Genomic DNA, 17,497 nt, shown 5'->3' on the forward strand with positions numbered 1-17,497 from the left:
CCCTGTCCCCTCCTATGATTTCCAGCAACTGAAATTTAGGAGCATGGCTTCCTCCCACTGTGGAGGCAGAGCATACCCATCGTGGCCATCAATAGCCCTCTCCTCCACCAAAGAAGCTCGAGTGTAATGAGTTCAATTGCTTTACCGTCTTGCATACCTGAGATCACATGGAAATATTCTGAATGACCAGAAGTACGGCTGAGATCATGGCTCACAGCAAAATCAGACCAACATCAGACTAGTGGTTGGAGTGACGGCCCTGACAAAACAACGAGTAGACTATCCTCTCCTGGCCCAGTAGTAACATTTCATTTCACCCCTCCTGGCCTGTGGTTTAAGGGAAGCCACGCCTGGAATCAATCCACTTCAGTAAGAGGATATACAGCAATGCCTGTGCAGTATTTGGAAGTCATGCCAACACTCTCCAAAAGAAGTGAGAAACACTGACTCTATGTCACTGGTATGTGCACTGCTGGATCGAACGGCCTGGTGATATTGTATATTTTGGAAATGATGAGTGCCGTACTATGGAACATCTACGGTTGGTGCCAGAAGCCAAGTCAACGGGTATATGGGCAACAGTCAGTCTGGCTCAGTCTCTTTTGAGGAAGAAAAGGAGAAAAGGTCACAGTTAGAGAAGGCAGCTAGATGGTGTCGGCTGGTATCCAAATCAGGAAATCTCTGTTCCAAATCTTGCCTCTGCCTTGAACTCAACAGGTGAACTTAGGCAAACAATTTATTCTCTGCCTTAATTTTGCCATCTGCAGTATGATGAATAATGACTCTTTTATGGGATTGTAGATAACAATTACCGTACAACTAACTAACTAAATAAATAAATAAATAAAATAATTTATTTATACCCCGCCCATCTGGCTGGGTTTCCCCAGCCACTCTGGGCGGCTTCCAACAAAACACTAAAATACAATAACCTATTAAACATTTGCAGATAGGTAGCCGTGTTGGTCTGCCATAGTCAAAATAAAAAAATCCTTCCAGTAGCACCTTTAAGACCAACTAAGTTAGTTCTTGGTATGAGCTTTCGTGTGCAAGCACACTTGGTATGCTTGCACACGAAAGCTCATACCAAGAACTAACTTAGTTGGTCTTAAAGGTGCTACTGGAAGGATTTTTTTATTTTGACTATTAAACATTAAAAGCTTCCCTAAACTTTAGATGTCTTCTAAAAGTTTGGTAGTTCTTTTTCTCTTTGACATCTGGTGGGAGGGCGTTCCACAGGGTGGGCGCCACTACCGAGAAGGCCCTCTGCCCTGTAACTTGGCTTCTCGTAGCGAGGGAACCGCCAGAAGGCCCTCAGCGCTGGACCTCAGTGTCCAGCCAGAACGATGGAGGTGGAGATGCTCCTTCAGGTATACTGGACCGAGGCCATTTAGGGCTTTAAAGGTCAGCACCAACACTTTGAATTGTGCTCGGAAACGTACTGGGAGCCAGTGTAGGTCTTTCAAGACCGGTGTTATATGGTCTTGGTGGCCACTCCCAGTTACCAGTCTAGTTGCTGCATTCTGGATTAGTTGTAGTTTCCAGGTCACCTTCAAAGGTAGCCCCACGTAGAGCGCATTGCAATAGTCCAAGCGGGAGATAACTAGAGCATGCACCACTCTGTTGAGACAGTCCACGGGCAGGTAGAGTCTCAGCCTGCATACCAGATGGAGCTGGTAAACAGCTGCGCTGGACACAGAATTGACCTGTGCCTCCATGGACAGCTGTGAGTCCAGAATGACTCCCAGGCTGCACACCTGGTCCTTCAGGGGCCCAGTTACCCCATTCAGGACCAGGGAGTCCTCCACACCCACCTGCCTCCTGTCCCCCAAAAACAGTACTTCTGTCTTGTCAGGATTCAACCTCAATCTGTTAGCCGCCATCCATCCTCCAACCGCCTCCAGACACTCACACAGTACCTTCACCACCTTCACTGGTTCCAATCTGAAAGAGAGGTAGAGCTGGCTATCATCCGCATACTGATGAACACCCAGCCCAAACCCCCTGATGATCTTTCCCAGTGGCTGCATGTAGATGTTGAAAAGCATGGGGGAGAGGACAGAACCATGAGGCAGCCCACAAATGAGAGCCCAGGGGTCTGAACACTCATCCCCCCACCCACTTTCTGAACACGGTCCAGGAGGAAGGAGCAGAACCACTGTATAACAGTGCCCCCAGCTCCGAGCCCCTCTAGACGGTCCAGAAGGATGTTATGGTCAATGGTGTCAAACGCCGCTGAGAGATCCAGTAGACTAGGAAACAGCTCTCACCTTTGTCCCTAGCCCGCCGGAGATCATTGACCAGTGCGATCAAGGCAGTTTCAGTCCCATGATGAGGCCTGAATCCTGACTGGAAGGGATCCAAATGGTCCGCTTCTTCCAGGTGTCCCTAGAGTTGTTCAGCAACCCCTCGCTCAATCACCTTGCCCAAGAATGGAAGATTTGAGACTGGGCGGTAGTTGGCCATATTGGCAGCATCTAAATATGGTTTTTTAAGAAGCAGTTTGATAACCCCCTCTTTCAGCGGGTCTGGGAATTCTCCCTCACAGAGAGAAGCATTCACCACCCCACGAACCCCATCGACCAGCCCTTCCCGGCTAGCTTTTATAACCCAGGATGGGCAAGGATCAAGGAGACAGCTGGTTGGTTTCACTCATCCAAGCAGCCTGTCCACATCCTCGGAGGTAACAGATTGGAATTGATCCCACGCAACTTGACTAGACAGGACTCTAGCACTCTCCAGCCCTGGCCCTGCTCCCACGGTGGAGTCTACCTCTTCCTGAATCTGAGCGACTTTATCTGCAAAAAACTTTGCAAAATCATTGCAGGAGATCATGTGGCCCATATTGGGCCCTGATGTAGCAGGTGGTTCCGCTAAATTGACTGGTGCAAACTAGTGACTTCCTAAAAATCACTGCAACACCCCCCCCGCCCCCGCCCACAAGCCCTGGGTTGCTGTGCATAAGAGACCTGGTGAACAAGCAGTGGCAAGGATAGGCCCATCTGCTTCATCCAACCAAGTCTCTGTTACACTTGCCAGGTTAAGTCCTCCATCCATGATCAAGTCATGGATGGCAGTGGTCTTATGAATCATTGACCTGGCATTCCACAGCATCACCTTCAGGTCATGTGGGTATCCCTTCCTGATTCTAGTATCCATCCGATCAGGACCAGACCCGGAGGCAGGGATAGTCCTCAGACAACGACTAAACCTGCCTCCTCTGTAATGACATGGTCTGGTCTAGGAGGAACGTAACTCCTCCTCCTACCCGTGATCACTGAGATCAGTTGTCCCAGTGTATCCCCCCTTGTGGAACATGCTCCAACCATTTTGTTGGCTGGGACCCACTCCCCAGCAGCCCTGACCCCTCCCCTTAAGAACAAAATAAAACTTTTTTTAAAAAAACACACAATAAAACAATACAAACAAAAAATTGTAAAAATTACAAATACATCAAAATCAAACAAATTCCCAAGCCCAACCAAACATCCATCCCACCCCCCACTCCACATACAAAAAATTCAAAAGGGAAAAAGAAAATTTTAAAACATTTTAAAAAGAACTCTGCGCCCCTCCGAGTCCTCCTGGACAGCAGCAGCAGTAGCAGCAACCGTCCTTATGAGGCCTGTCAGGCCCCGCCCTGGGCTAGCTGACAGGAGTGGGGCCCTTAGGCACTCACGCAGGGGAATAATGGATATGAACACTTTGGACACTTGGAATCAGAGGAGTCTGGTTCATTAGAGCTAGTGGGACATAGGCACACCAACCTCAGTCTTTCCTCAAGCTGCCACTGGAGCTTACAAGCTCCTTACTTACAAGCAGTCTAGGGGATGACACTGGCTCTCAGTTTCCTCCTCAGTTTCTGTGTTACCTTTGCAGAACTGAGCAGGAAGGAGGGGGGAGGCAAGACTAGGCTCTGCCCATCATTGCCTCTGGTTCTCCTAGCCATTGGCTCTGGCGCCACCTACTGTTGGCCTCCCTGCCTTTTACCCTACCAGTCCTGATGAGCACCAGTCTCCACTGCTTGAAATAGCCAGACAAATGATTAAATATTTCTCAACCAGATTAATCTATTGCAGGGGTAGGAGACTTGTAGCCCTCGAGATGTTGCTGGACTTCAACTACCATCATCTTTGAGAATGGTTATGCAGGCTAGGGCTGATGGGAGTTGGAGTACAACAACATCTGGAGGGTCAGAGGTTCCCCATTCCTGGAATTCTGAGAGGTATCAAAACTGGTGACAAGCGTTCAAGATTCGAAGGAATCTCATGAAGACCAAGGAACCCGCCTATGAATTAATATGAGGATTGCTCCTCCAAGGTTTAAATGAACTTAAAAGTTCAGGTGATGGAGAAAGGGGAAGAATGTGAACTTTGTAAAAATTGCATGCCATTTTAAAAAATATTTGTGAAAAACAAAAAACAATTTCTTAAGTATTTGTTCTCATTAGAATATCTACTGTTGACCCACAAGAAACTGAGCACTCAAAACTTGATATTTGTCAGAAGCTTATGGCTTCTGTTTCTAGAGTGGCAAATTCTTGCAATTTATTGAAAACCTTTAGAGAAGCCATGGGTGGGTTGAGGAGCAGCTATATGGTGTGGGCAGTGTGAGCCACAGGATTTTCTGTGCTCAGTAGAAAGAACTTTGACTCTCCTTTTCCCTCAGAGTTTCCACGAGCTCGGAACAAAACCTCACACACAGAGATGGGTGGTTGCCAAGTGCGCATCACACAAGCTGTACCTTGACACTGAATTTCAATTCTGTTTCCCTGACTGTGGTAAATTTTGAGAGACTTCCGGGGTGGCGCCATCGGTAATGGCGGATTCCCTCTGATCCGGAGGGACTGGCTCCACGGAAAACGGGTCTGTTCCGCTATGGCGAAGCGGGGACCCTTTAAAAAAATCACAGGCGGATGAAGCCTGTGACCATGGGACTCAGCGGGCACCTTTTGCGCCCCCCCCAATTCGTAAAGGAGCCCAATTACGGGCTCCAGAGCGAAGAGGGGTTAGTGGTGTGGTGCTGAGAGTCAACTGCTTCTTCCGTGGAGCGAAGCCGCACAGCCATTGCCGGAGAGCGCTACCTTTTTCCTGGGACAATTTGGCTACAAAAACAACTACCCGTGAGCGGATCAAATTTGGACAATTGGACTTTAAACAACGATCTGTGAGTAGAACGGAAAATTGGATCAAGAAATCTTTCTTAATTTGGCACTGAAGCGGGAAGGTCTAAACAGGAAGTCAGCCTTCCGTTTCTTGTAGATAGATTAAAGCAAAGACATGGCAAACTAGAGTGTAGAAAATCGTTTGTAAAGGATCAACTTTCATCATCTAAAATTACTGAACCCCCTTCGGAAGCAGGAGAAGAGGGGGGATTTTTTCCGGATTGCTTAAACCTGCAGAAGAGAGTGTAAAGAAAAGTAATTTTCCACCGTCTTGAACCTGGGAGCGGGGTGTCAGGACAGACATCCTCGGGAAGTTCATTATAAAATTAATTTTATAATGAATGATTTTAGACTGTTGTTTATGCTGTACTTTTGTACTGTTTTATTGTTGTTAGCCGCCCTGAGCCCGGCTTCGGCTGGGGAGGGCGGGATATAAATAAAATTTATTATTATTATTATTATTATTGACTATAGACAAATGTTTTTGACAGATAGTTAAAAGAAGAGAAACATAGTGATTCCATTGTCCTCTTTCGCATTTTAAAGGAACAAATATTGACAAAATATCTTAAAAAGGAAACTTTGTTGTTAGATCTGCTGTTAAAAAAAAGAGAGAGAGAAAAGAGTTGGATACAAATAGAAGTTTTTCCCCTAGAGGGAGCTTGTGAAACTGTTATTAAATTTGAACTGGGGAGCTTCGCAGCTGCAACAGATTAAGATCGTGGGAACAGACTTCTGACCTTGTATAACAATGTACTCAGAGGCTCTGGTGCGTGCTTTCTGTAAGACAAGTGCTTTACTGGAACAGTTACATGAGAAGACGGATTTGATGACTGTTGCGATCGGAAATTTTGGACAGGTAGTGGGTATCTATATAGAACCCACTCAGGAATCAACTCAGGAGTGTGCTCTGACAGATCAGATGAAGGAGGAGGTTGTGGCTGGACCCCGGGAGGCAGAGATGGAGGGAACCGTGGCCCAGCAGGAACATGAGTTGTTGGATCTGACGAATGAACCTGGAAAAAGCCAGATTTGGAGAGATAGAGTCTTGTTTGGTTTGGAGATGGGGGGCTGGATAGACCCCCCTATGCAGGGATGTTTTGACTTTTCAAGTCTGGCGTTGGGCCGGGAGGAGTTTGGAGTTGTGGGGGTCCTCAATTTTGGAGGGACCTTGAAACATGTTTTTAAATACCACATGGAGTTCAGTGTGGACTATGGAAAAGGGGCTGATCTGTCGAGAAGGGACAAAAATACTGTCAAGCTGGAGTCTCCACGAGTGAAAGGAGCAGAAGACAAAGTAAAGTACAGGTATAAATATGAAGAAGATCTGCGGAAGGGACATGGAAGAGACTTAAGGGCCTCGGACATAAGGTTACCAGGTTAATGAACTAGATGGATGGGATAGAAAGGACTGACAAAACCCGAGACCAGAAAAAAGAGACGTTGGATGAAGATTGGAGAAAGCTTCAAAAATTCTATTTAGGAATGTTTTCTAAAATTAATGAGTATTAGAAAAATGTTGGAACGAAATTATTTGGCTTTAGCAGAAATGTTAAAAAGAACTATGCAAAAATATGTTATGGTTATGAGAAATTGGTATAGATAAGACTTAAGTTTTAAGTTTTAGGGTTTTTTATAGTAAGATAAGGTTAAAATAGATTAAGGTAATTCAATGACAGAATATTATGAAAAATGGGAAGGATTTGCTGTGATAATCAATAACTAGAATACAAAAAAGGGAGGGGTGAGGAGGTCGATGAAATAAGGTAATGACAGTTAAGGATTTGGGAATTTTGGATCTGTTTTTAAACTTTTGTGGTTTATTTTTGTTTTTTGATTTTGATGTGTTATGTGTTTTGTTTTTGCTTTTTGATTTTGATCAATTTGTATTGTTTGATTGTTGTGTGTTTTTTCCTTGTTTTTTTTCTTCTTTTTCTCTTTATTTTTTCTGTAACCTTAAAATTCTTAATAAATATCATTAAAAAAAAAAAGTTGAGATGGAGAATGAGGATAAAACTGCATGTGATGCAGTAATTCAATGACTGGAAGCCCTGATGCCCTTTTGTCTAACAAAAAAGCAGCTCTGGGGTCAATTTAGAGCTACCATGTTGTGGAGAGGGAGAGGAGTCCTAATCCTGTGTCCGCTTGCTGATTCCCAGACTTAAATTGCCCTTGGAAACTTTGAGCAGTTCTCAAGTTTCCCTCTTCATCAGTCATGGCAGGGATGGGCAAATCTCAGACCTGGAGGCCAAATGTGGCCTTCCAGGCTTCTCAATGTGACCCTCAGGACTCTCCAAAGGCCATACTCTTCACTGCCACCAGCCTGTGCCCACATCAAGTAATCCCCCCCCCCCGGCTGGAATGTGTCATTGAATTGTGATGGTGCCTCTTGCATGTGTGTGTAGAAACCCCTTGTGTGAGAGTAGAATCTAACCTAACGTACAAGGGGAAAAGCCACTTCCATGAGTCCATTCACTTTTTGGCCACATTCATAAGGCATATTTAAGGCCCTATGATACCACTTTAAACAGCCATGGCTTAGGGAGCTGTAGTTTGTTAAGGGTGCTGAGAAGTGTTTGGATATCGCTTTTCACCTCCCAGAGCTACAATTTCCATAGTTCCTCATCAAGAGGGATTGATTGTTAAACCACTCTGGGAACTTTAAATGTATGGGGTGAATGTGACCTTTGCCTCGGGTCCAGTCCATCGCTGATATGTGGACCCCAGAAGGTTGCTTACAAGAGAATGTGCCCTTTGGGCTGAAAATGTTTCCTCATCTCTGACTTATAGTAGCCTTTTATGTGTGTGGAGGGATTTGGACGGGGGACGTGGTGCAGGAGCAAAGAGAGAGACTCTGTCTACACACAATGCCAGTGCTAGTCATGCCCCACTTTGCCTCTGCAGCTGGGTTTTGTGAAATAAAATGACATAAATATCTACAATACTGGAACTTCAGCATCACACACAGTGTGACCTGCATGTGTGAATATTGAGAGGGACAGTTTTGTATGAAAACTGGGGCAGGAATGGATTTATGAGGCTGTCCAAGTGGTGACCTGCAAAATTGGTAGCAGATCTTGAAAAGCAAAGCACTGATGACAGGTAAGTGTTAAATATTCTATAATTCAATGCAATTAATTAACATTAATTAATGTTATTTACTATTATCTGTATGATTATAGATATACTGTATTTAATAGACATCCCTAACATAAACAATCTGATGTTCATACATTAATATATAAATAACATTTGTGCTATTTACTCACTGTCCTCTCAAATATAATGAATCTACATTATGTTTCAAAAGAAAATACAGGGTTGGTAATCAGGCTCATTAAACTGATAGCAAACATATTTATTCAAATTTATAGTTTATTCTATTCATTTCTTTTAAACACCGGAATGTAGCAAATCCAATATTTCCATCATTGAAACCATTTCCCAATGGCAAGAAAGACATGTCAATGATACACAAAAAGTGATAGCAGTATGTTTCCCCAAATAACTGGGACAAAAACCAGCTTATTTACCAGAAATCTTAATATATTTCAGCAGTTGGTGCAGATATTAATTCATAATACACACATTTTTAGTATTCATCAGATCATTTTTCAACACACAGTGTAAAGGGCAATGAGTATCAAACTCTGGTCAAAGGGGTTAAATTCTTCAAATAATCAGCCACAAATAGCACTTGAAAAAATTTGTGCTTCTGAAGCCTCACTCCAAGAAGATGGTGGTGGTCTAGGATCTCCAAAACTCACTAAGCAACAGGTCCTATGATTCCTGGGGGAAGTTATGGCAGTTCAAAGGGTGTAACACCTCTGCCCCCAACATATGCTTTCAGTGGAGATAAAGCCTTTGCCCTCCTCTGTCTGTGTTCAGCTGGGAAGAAGAATCCTCTGCCCCAGTTAGGACAAAGCATGGGGAAACTGGCAGACCACACATTGGCAGAAGGATGGTGACTGGGTGGGGAAATCTGAGCCAGCCTTCCCCAACCTCGTGCCTCCAGATACAGCCAGAATGGGGCTGATGGGAGTTGTATTGCAGAACATCTGCATTGTGTTCCAAAACAGTTTGGGGAAGGCTGACCCAAATGCTTCCTTGCTCTCGTCCTTGAGCCAGACCTGATAGAACCATTCACAATTTCAACCTTAAGCAAAGCAGTAGCAGGAACAACTTGTGCTATCACAGAAGTTGCCAAAAAGGGGGGAAGATAGAGTCTCTACTGAGAATCAAACTCCTTTTTAGAGATCAGAGAGGGGATGGGAAGAGCGGGTCTCCCTTCCTTCTGCACCACTGGAGCAACAATCCAGGTAAATGGGTGGAAGAAAGGGGGAGGGAGAGAGGAAGGCAGGCAAACAAGTGGAAAGGGAAAATTCTGATCACACCTTGTGCTGAACCCACTCTGATGTAATTGTGAGTGCATCATCAGCGGAGCACAGCAGATTCTGAACTGGACTCAGAATCAACTGAGGCATGTGTAGTGTAGTGGTTAGAGTGCTGGACTAGGACCTGGGTGGCCTGGGTTCAAATCCTTGCTCAGACATGAAGCTTATTGGGCCATTCGCTGTCTCTCAGCTGAATCTGCCGCAGAGGGTTGTTATGAGGCTAAAACAGGGGGAGAGAGAACAAGTTATTTCACTTGGAGTTCCTTGGAGGAAAGGTGGGATATAAATGCAGGAAAAAGTAGATCGTTTTCCAGAAATTCCAGGCATGGAAAGGTGAACTCTCCTTGATCCTTGCCCATCCTGGCTTATAAAAGCTAGCCGGGAAGAGCTGGGTGACGGGCTTCACAGGGTGGTGAATGCTTCTCTCTGTGAGGGAGCCTTCCCAGACCTCCTGAAAGAGGCAGTCATTAAACCGCTTCTTAAAAAAACAACTCTAGACCCGGCCAATAATCGCCCAGTCTCAAATCTTCCATTCTTGGGCAAGGTGATTGAGCGAGTGGTTGCTGAACAACTCCAGGCACGCCTGAAAGAAGCGGACCATTTGGATCCCCTCCAGTCGGGCTAGAGGGGCTCAGAGCTGGGGGCACTGTTATACAGTGGTTCCGCTCCTTCCTCCTGGGCTGTGTCCAGAAAGTGGTGGTGGGGGGGATGAGTGTTCAGACCCCTGGGCTCTCACTTGTGGGCTGCCTCAGGGTTCCGTCCTCTCCCCCATGCTTTTTAATATCTATATGAAGCCGCTGGGAGAGATCATCAGGGGGTTTGTATTGGGTGTTCATCAATATGCGGATGATACCCAGCTCTACTTCTCTTTCAAATAAGAACCAGTGAAGGCGGTGAAGGTCCTGTGTGAGTGTCTGGAGGCGGTTGGAGGATGGATGGCGGCTAACAGATTGAGGCTGAATCCTGACAAGACAGAAGTACTGTTTTGGGGGGACAGGAGGCAGGCGGGTAACTGGGCCCCTGAATGACCAGGTGCGCAGCCTGGGAGTCATTCTGGACTCACAGCTGTCCATGGAGGCACAGGTCAATTCTGTGTCCAGCGCAGCTGTTTACCAGCTCCATCTGGTACGCAGGCTGAGACCCTACCTGCCGGTGGACTGTCTCAACAGAGTGGTGCATGCTCTAGTTATCTCCCGCTTGGACTACTGCAATGCGCTCTACGTGGGGCTACCTTTTTAAGGTGACCCAGAAACTACAACTAATCCAGAATGCAGCAACTAGACTGGTAACTGGGAGCAGCCGCTGGGACCACATAACCCCAGTTTTGAAAGACCTACATTGGCTCCCAGTATGTTTCCGAGCACAATTCAAAGTGTTGGTGCTGACCTTTAAAGCCCTAAACGGCCTCAGTCCAGTATATCTGAAGGAATGTCTCCACCCCCATCGTTCTACCCGGACACTGAGGTCTAGCGCCGAGGGCCTTCTGGCAGTTCCCTCACTGTGAGAAGCCAAGTTCCTGGGATCCAGGCAGAGGGCCTTCTCGGTAGTGGCACCCGCCCTGTAGAATGCCCTCCCACGAGATGTCAAAGAGAAGAACAACTACCAGACTTTTAGAAGACATCTGAAGGCAGCCCTCTTTACGGAAGCTTTTAATGTTTAACAGACTACTGTATTTTAATACTTTGTTGGAAGCCACCCAGAGTGGCTGGGGAAACCCAGCCAGATGGGTGGGGTATAAATAAAAAATTATTATTATTAAATTATTACTATTTCTAAGTCTGACGTTGTGCGTGGGTGTGGCCACTGGCAGAGGAATGGGGGTGGGGGGAGCGCACTGCCCCCAGCACCATCGGGGAGGAGGGTACCATCGCAGCCGCCACCCGGACATGCGCCGCGCATCCCCCCCCACTGGCAGAGGAACAGGGGCGGGGAAGCACATCACCCCCAGCACCATTGGGGGGTACCATCACGGCCGCCCCCCAACACGCACCACACACACCCCACCACACTAGGCGCCACGCCCCCAGGACATGCCACGCCCCCGGGCTGCACACCACACCCCAGCTGGCGACGTGCTGCAAGCCATGCCCCCACCTGCTCTCCGCTCCCAGTGCCGGAGCATGCAGTTTTGTTACTGTTCCCCACCGCGCTGGGCGCCATGCCCCCAGGAAGCATGCCACGCCCCCAGGATGCACGTCAGCCACACCCCCAGCGGTGCCGGAGCATGCACCTTCACCACTGGGTGTGGCCATAGTCAGTGGTAGGACACCTGCTTTGCATGCAGGAAGATGGTTCAATCCCTGATAATCTTCTGGAAGGGCTGGGAAAAAATCCTGTCTGAAAGCCTGGAGAGACACTGCCAGCCAGTGTTGGCAACAATGAACTTGATGGTCTGAGTCAGAATAAAACAGGTTTAGGTGGGTGGGTGTGGAGAGAGAGGGGGAGAGAGAGAGAGAGAGCCTGCATTATGGGAAACAGGTGGAGAGTATGAAAGCCAAAGCTATATTTAAGGAAAGGCGCTGCTGAGACTCTCTGAAAGGACCCAGAACCACATGGCCATGTCATGCTGCATCCAAGATGGATGAGGTTGCATCTTCTCTTGGTTGTAGCTGCCCTGGCAAAGTCAGAGGAGAGGATGGAAGAGAAACGAGGACAGTAAAAGGGAGGCAACGGGACAGCCATATGCCAGCAGTGCCAAGTTATGCAAACTGTCATATGGGAAATCATGGGCACTGCACTTTGGAAATTGTTTGGCATTATATGTCCCTGTTTGCCTACTGTCTTGCAATAACCTGCACAGAAGGAACATGGGTCTGTTCAGTCTGTTTGTTTCCATCCTGCCCCAGCAGGGTGCTACCACCTCATCTCATTTTTAAAAACCGCAACATTACTTCTTTTTAAGCATGTGCAAGAAGACATCTATTTCTGATGTATAGGCTCCAAGTGCCGTTGCTTATGTAGCCAAAATAGCACCACCCACACAGAACAGGCAGGTATGAACAGGCTGGACTTTCCAGAAATACCCAAAACTATTTTGAAAACTATAAAGATGAAAGAAAGAAGAAAAAGAAAAAGAAAAAAAGGAGGGAAAGAACATTATACTTCTGAGCAGCTGCTTGAACACAGGAGATTGTTCTGTGTTTTTTTTTTAATGATATTTATTAAAAGTTTAAAAGTTACAGAAGAAAAAAAAGAAATAACAATAAAGTAGAAAACAAACAATAACAAAACACATAAAACATATAAAAACCATACAATAATACAGCAAAAAAACAGACAAAAAAGAAACTAAAAAACACATCCAATATTCCATGTCTTTGCCTTTCCTTAACTTATTTCATCGACAGGAGATTGTTCTGAGTACCAGAACTAAGCAGAGCTCATAAGAATTCAAGGAGAGTCCTGCAGAATCAAGCCCAATTGTTGTTGTTGTCATCCCATCTTTCTCCCTGACAGGGACTCAGGCAATCATTAAAAACAATTAAACATTAGCAGACTCTCTCAATCTAGCTATGCAGATCATTCCAATAAAAACATCACAGCACCAGCCCTTTCCTTAAAAACGTTCAGTTCTCCAAAGCATACACCAGCTGGCAGAAAGACAACAAGCGGGGGAGCTAGTCTAACTTCTCTAGGAAGGAAGTTCCAAAGTTTGGGAGCAGCCCCTGGAAAGGCCCTCTCCTGTATCCAAAAAAAGCATTATTGTGAGGGTGACAGGACCGAGAAAAGGCTCCTTTAAGCCCAGCATCCTGTCCTCACAGTGGCCAACCCATGAGAAGCATGCAAGCAGGACCCGAGTGTAAGAGCAATTCTACCCCCCAGCAGCGGAGGTAAAACATAGAGGTAATTTTAATCTGCTTAAGTATTTTAAGTTTTGTAAGCTGGAAAGTAGGGTTGTACATTTTTCTTGATTTTACGGCTTTACCTTTTGTAAACCACTTTGAGGTTTTTTTTACAATCAAGAGATGTATACATCTAAATAAATAAATAAATAAATAAATGAGTTGGTAGCCATTGATATCCTTCTCTTCCATGAATTTGCCTAAACCTATCCTAAAGCCTCCCCCACCCCTGAAAAACAGTACACACAACCTCTTCTGCTTAGCTTGTCACATATAAGGGTTAGATGGAATAAGCTCTTTACCATCTAAGGCAGGTTCCCCATAATAAGCTCACAGAGCTTAGTGAGGCTATATTATAGGTAGTTTGGTACAAAACTCTCAGAGTCTGCAAAAATCAGAGATTGGAGATAGCTTGTGTATATTAGGAATACTTTTTAGATTCAAGCTAGGAGCCTGTAACAAATAACATGAGTGCTCAATTCAAAATTTGTCCCCCTCCCTGGTTTTGGTCCTTGTTGCTTTCTGACAGCTGCAATAATTCAGTGACAGTAAAAGTCACAAAGGGGAGAATTTCTGTGACAGAGGCTTCTCCAGTCTGGTGTCATCCTGATGTTGCTGGACTACAATTCCCATCAGCTGTAGCCAGCTTGGTCAGGGATTATGACTTACGGTCTTCAAACAAAAACATCTTGAAGGTCCCAGGCCACAGAGAGGTTAGGCTGGCCTCAACTAGAGCCAGGGCTTTTTCGGCTGTGGCTCCGATCTGGTGGAACGCTCTCTCACAAGAGACTAGAGCCCTGCAGGACTTGACATCTTTCCGCAGGGCCTGCAAGACAGAGATGTTCCACCAGGTCTTTGGCCAGGGCACAGCCTGACTCCCTCCTTTGGCAACCCTCACAGAACTCTAGCCCAAAGGTTGCCATTAATCTGATTGGAATTAATTTTATAATGAAATGATTTTAGAATGTTTTATCATTTTACTGTTGTTAGCCACTCTGAGACCGGCTTCGGCTGGGGAGGGCGGGATATAAATAAAATTTATTATTATTATTATGTAAATTGTAGCCAGGAGGGCACCAGGTTGGTGCAACTACTCTAGAACTACCCTTGGCCAGGGTGGCCAAGATGGTGTCCTTTAGATGTCCTGGAGTACAAGTCTCACTGTCTATTGGCCTTGCTGGCAGGGGCTGATGGGAATTGTAGTCCAGTGGCTTCTGAAGGTCACCATACTGGCTATTCCTGATGTATACTTGGCAATCACTCCTTTGGGCCACCTTGTCTCAACCAACTTCCGCAACATTGCTCCTCCTGACCTGAAGCCTTGTGAAGTTCTTTTCCTCTTAGATTAACCTCTTCTTGACTAAAATGTCTGTCTTCTCTGTCTTTTGCCTCAAGTCACATACCATTGCGGACACGGAGCAATGGATCCAAACTACAAGAAAAAGATTCCACCTAAACATTAGGAAGAACTTCCTGACAGTAAGAGCTGTTCGACAGTGGAATTTGCTGCCAAGGAGTGTGGTGGAGTCTCCTTTGGAGGTCTTTAAGCAGAGGCTTGACAACCATATGTCAGGAGTGCTCTGATGGTGTTTCCTGCTTGGCAGGGGGTTGGACTCGATGGCCCTTGTGGTCTCTTCCAACTCTATGATTCTATGATTCTATGATTCTTTTGCTTCTCTGATTCCCAGGGACTTCTTTCAAGTCCTCAGGCTGCTTAAAGAAATTCATGTGAGGGTTTAATCTCAACCACACTAACAACTTCCCTTGTGCTCACAGAGCCTGTTGCTCTGCTCCCCAAGCAATCAAACATTCCAGTCCCATCTCAGTCAATTAATATCAAACATTTCACTGCCACTAGTACAATGTGTTAAGAATGTACCATATTTTTCCATGTATGATGCCCCCATGTATAAGACGACCCCTATTTTTCTTGAACCTTAAATTAAGAAATCAATATTTTAAACATCAAACAGAATGACTTTGAAATAGCCCCCAAGATCGCCCAAAGTCATTGCCTTTTTGGGGGAGATCACTGCCCTGCAACCCCCATGCCACCCTGCACCCCCTACCGTATATTAGAACATCAGCTGCAGTCACCCTGTAATGGTTCACTGAAGTCCACACACTGGTTTATGGAAGTGGATTGGCAGTTCCGACAGCTTCTTCACAGCAGCCATGGGAATGTAACAATATTTAGCAAATCTAACAATATTTAGCAAAAAACATTGTCTTATACATGGAAAAACCCAGGACCCACTCTTAACCCACACATGCATCTGGGGAGCCATTTCTTAATCTTTTACCAATGGTGCCTCTGCTGTCACCCAGCATGAATCAGGCCACGACCCACTAGTCCAACCTGACCCACCAGTTGAAGACCAGTGATACAGATAGATTTAATTGATTCCTCCGATGCAAAAGATGTATATGGGTCATTGCCAAAGAGTCACTACTTCTATAAAAGAGAATAAAGAACATGTGGCCATTGGGAATTCATAGTGCCACAACCATCAGAAATCCCACACAGCCTTTAGGTACTGGCCACACCCTTTAACTTTCCTCTGCACAACCACAATGTGCACGAACATGCTCCTTTTAAAGTCCCGACATCCATTGGGAGTCCTGCACTGGATCCACACTGGAGAACTAGGTTCTGTAACTCATAGCACAATTCAGATTTCTGGGTAACTGGTGTAAGAGTTTTTCACAGGAGCCTGCAAGCCATAATCAGCTCCAAACATCAAGTCATTCATAAGCAAGGCTCCTGTGTGTGAAAGCCCTACACAAAATGCACACTGCTGGCACTGTTCATTTGCTACCACCAACCATTTATGGGTGGCTCTGGTGGCTTTTAGTCTGCAAAAAAAGGGTAAAGCTCCAAGCTGACCCTCAGCAGGAAAAGATGCTTGGGAGTTTTGCACTCTGATTGGTCTCTCTGTAGGAAGATCTTGAAAAGATGCTGCTGCTCCATCTAGTCCCATCTCTTGGTAGGCATATCTTGCCTTTGAGGTTGACTTTTCCTTCCTATCTCATGAGCAGACAGCTAAGTACACCCAGGCACAGCTCAACCTAACGTGTTCAACCAGTGAGGCTGTTGCACAGCTTCACATGCAATCAGCTTGCTATTATTGTAAAATTTCTTAGGGCAACTTCTTCAGGATCAAACATAGCCAATTCAACAGACACAAACAGGTTTACCAAAGGATATGGCTCCGGCAGATAACTCATCTCATCCATCAAAAGAAGCTGCACCTTCAAGGACGGTGCCTACTGTCTCTCACTCTGACAACCCCACATTGAAGCATTTCTCATGTCTTATTCAGATCATCTCCAAACCAAACCCTGACCCAAGCGCTTGAATAATAGAGGCTCTGGAAGTTGTGACTGAGACCTGTCAATGACCTCTCTGTCTGCTTTCCTAACACAACTCCTAAACACATTCCTTCACTGATCCTGTGGCTTTAGGACAAAACTACATGTTGCAGCAATCCACTGAGAGTTCTTTTGCATGCATGCTTGTTATCCATGCGTCTCAGTGACAAATGCTCCATATACGCCCCCCCCCCCGAGAAACAAACATTTTCTCCCGAAAAAGTGGCTGAAACTTCAGAAGGAGAAGAGATTGGGGCTTACCTCCAGACTCTGGGTTTGCATGGAGTGGCAGTGTATGTAGCAGAAGCTGGAACATGGGCAGAAGCACAGGCACCACTGAAGGAAGGCTGGACCTCATGGTATTGCCTGGAATGGGCCAGAGAGCGGCACTCAGACCATTCCCTGGACACTGAGCAACAAGCACACAAAGGAGGCACAAGCTACAGACACAGCCTGTCTGTTTTCAATTGAAGGTTCGGCTACTACTATATTTAATAAGCTTGCAGCTGAGGGAGGGATGTTCTGAAGTTCCCCACCAGTCAGAAACAGGGCTGGGTTAAAACAGATACCTCTCATGTTACAAGTCAGTTCCCCTTCTTAAAGGGCTAGTTCTTCCCCCTCCCCATTTCCCCTTTTAGAAACTCTTTGAATATCTCCTCCTTCGCCTCCTTCCCTCTCTGTCATAACTTTTTGGGAACTGGCCAGGCTTTCAGCTCTTTGTTTTT

General features: G+C 45.8%; 1 protein-coding gene across 1 annotated transcript in view; it reads right to left on the reverse strand.

The window, feature by feature from the left end:
- CSPG4 (chondroitin sulfate proteoglycan 4) overlaps positions 1-17,247 on the reverse strand; it is a 116,517-nt gene extending 99,270 nt beyond the window's left edge. The window contains exon 1 of the mRNA XM_080980654.1: positions 17,034-17,247. Within this exon, the coding sequence (XP_080836780.1) occupies positions 17,034-17,130 (97 nt within the window). The 5' untranslated portion in view covers positions 17,131-17,247. The remainder of the gene's footprint in view (positions 1-17,033) is intronic.
- Positions 17,248-17,497: the final 250 nt, after the last annotated feature.

The sequence above is a fragment of the Podarcis pityusensis genome, assembly GCF_964106645.2.
Source record: "Podarcis pityusensis genome assembly, chromosome: 14".
In the NCBI taxonomy this organism is placed as follows: Eukaryota; Metazoa; Chordata; class Lepidosauria; order Squamata; family Lacertidae; genus Podarcis; species Podarcis pityusensis.